This window comes from Myotis davidii, unplaced genomic scaffold (assembly GCF_000327345.1).
Source record: "Myotis davidii unplaced genomic scaffold, ASM32734v1 scaffold233, whole genome shotgun sequence".
In the NCBI taxonomy this organism is placed as follows: Eukaryota; Metazoa; Chordata; class Mammalia; order Chiroptera; family Vespertilionidae; genus Myotis; species Myotis davidii.
The window spans coordinates 2,864,101-2,866,094 of record NW_006285917.1 but is presented as its reverse complement, the minus strand read 5'-3'; the positions used below and the strand labels follow the sequence as shown (position 1 = coordinate 2,866,094).

The following is a 1,994-nucleotide window of genomic DNA, read 5'->3' as shown; positions in this document are numbered from 1 at the left end:
AATGACTCATGTGTTCCCTTTTTGTCTAATTGTAACACTTTTATTCAGTCTCTTCAACTAGAAGTCTTTGCCGGATGGAAGATTTGGACCATAAGATGCCTCAGGGAAGTTCTGGTTACAGAAAAGATGGCAAATTTCTCAGAGAAGAAGCAAGACCAAGTCTGGCCCTGTCCTTGGTCACGTTCAAGCCATGCTGAAGCATTCAGTTATTCATGGTGTGTGTGGGAGGGCATCCAGCTCTCCCCATACCAGAGCCAGATGGAAACGTGGAAGCAGAAGACCACCTCCTGTTGGTACTTCTCCTCTTCCTTTTCTTTTTCGTCAAAACTGCCACTATTGAAGACCCAGCTTCCCAGCTTCCTGCCATCTTCTCCGAAACTCTGCTGGCCTGCCAAGCCAGATGGATCTGTGCTGCCATGAGGATTCCGTTAATAAGGTTCCTTTTCCTAAAGGATGGGGTAGGGAAGTGGGAGCAGAGCAGAGAGAAAAGGAAGGCTCTCTAGTCCCATAGTATCTGTGGGCTCCTAGGCAGCCCTGGGCCTTGGTTGGAATGTCTGCTCTGGGGGATGCTGGTCAGAGGCTGTCAGGAGGGTTGGCTACCAGGAGTCAGTGGCCTGGGCATTGGCAGTGCCCACCACTGCAGGCAGAAGACTCCTCTGCCCTGGGTGCACCTTCATTGTTCCCTAGCAGCAGTTTGCATAACTCAGCAAGAACCTTGGATGATGAAAGAGCCAAGAAGGACACTGGAGTTGTTTAGCTTAGACAGGAAAAGGCTTGGGAGAAAATCAATAATGAGAAGTGAGGGTGAGTAGCTTCTCTTGGTTTCACTGAGGATAGAGTTAGAGACTGAACTTAAATTGCTATAGAAAGATTTAGTGTAGGCACTAAGAAGGACTTCCTAAGCTGAAAATGTATCCTAGTGTCTGCTTTCTAAATATCTGGGAAAGGTTTGATAATAGTTGTTTGTGAGTGGAGAGGAGAGAAGGTGTTTTTATTGGCCATGTTGTAGAAACATCCATGCCTTGCTACTCTCTCTTGAGAACACATTTGATTGCATTCCTGGAGATAGCCAAGTGCTTATGTAATGTCTCCTTAGCTGCCTTAGTAGTGAACCGCCATCAACTCAATGGACCCAGGTCACCTTTAGCCATGTGGTTTCTTCATCATCATGGATTTCTGTTGGTTGACAAATGTTCTGGCTCTCAGATCTAAAAAGCCACATTGCACCGTGCCCGGCTAGCTCAGTCGGTAGAGCATGAGACTCTTAAAAAGCCACATTGGGAAATGAACTGTAAGTGGTAAAATTAATCTTTTATTTAGTTTACAACTGTATTTATAGTTTTTTCTCTGTTGCAGTGAATATCAATGGTTTGGGCTCCAGTGTGTATAGATCTTCCCTTCCTTTGTGCACAGAATGTGACTAGCAAGCATGTCAACACCCAAGGAATCCGATCATATTAGTTTTCCATCCTGGAAAATGTTTGTATAGTGGGATGTTCCCTCAGTGTGCTCGCCTTTCCATAGGTGAAGCATTGGCTACATACCTTAATGGAATTTTGCATTCCTTAGACTTTTAAATATATTCATGTATTCTAGGCTTACTCTAAGGACCTTTGATATTAAAGGAATCCTGCAATTCTTTCATATTTTCCTAGCTCTTAGAGCCACAGTTATTTTACTACACAGATGATTTTCAAAATATTTAACAACTGGCATAGGATGGACACCATCCACTCAGAATGGACGCCTGCTATAAACAAGCAATATGTGTGATCTGTCGGCTGAACGGCACGCTGCTTTCAAATGCTAAAATGATATCCCTTTGAGTTGTGGGCATTGTTCCTGGTTTTTCTGATTTTCTACTTACAAGGAAGCCTCGACTTCCTTTCATGTGGTGCAGACAGGAATAGAAATTCTTTGAACTACACGGGCATTAAAATCTTTCTGGGCCATCGCTTTACATTGTGTCATTTAAGATAAATGTAGTAATTGTG

General features: G+C 43.6%; 1 protein-coding gene across 7 annotated transcripts in view; it reads left to right on the top strand.

Moving 5' to 3' along the window:
• SLC4A8 (solute carrier family 4, sodium bicarbonate cotransporter, member 8) overlaps positions 1 to 117 on the top strand; it is a 118,536-nt gene extending 118,419 nt beyond the window's left edge. For all 7 annotated transcript variants that reach the window (XM_015559629.1, XM_015559625.1, XM_006757068.1 and 4 more), the window contains one exon: positions 49 to 117. In XM_015559629.1, coding sequence (XP_015415115.1) covers positions 49 to 61 — 13 coding nt within the window. In that variant the 3' untranslated portion in view covers positions 62 to 117. The remainder of the gene's footprint in view (positions 1 to 48) is intronic.
• Positions 118 to 1,994: the final 1,877 nt, after the last annotated feature.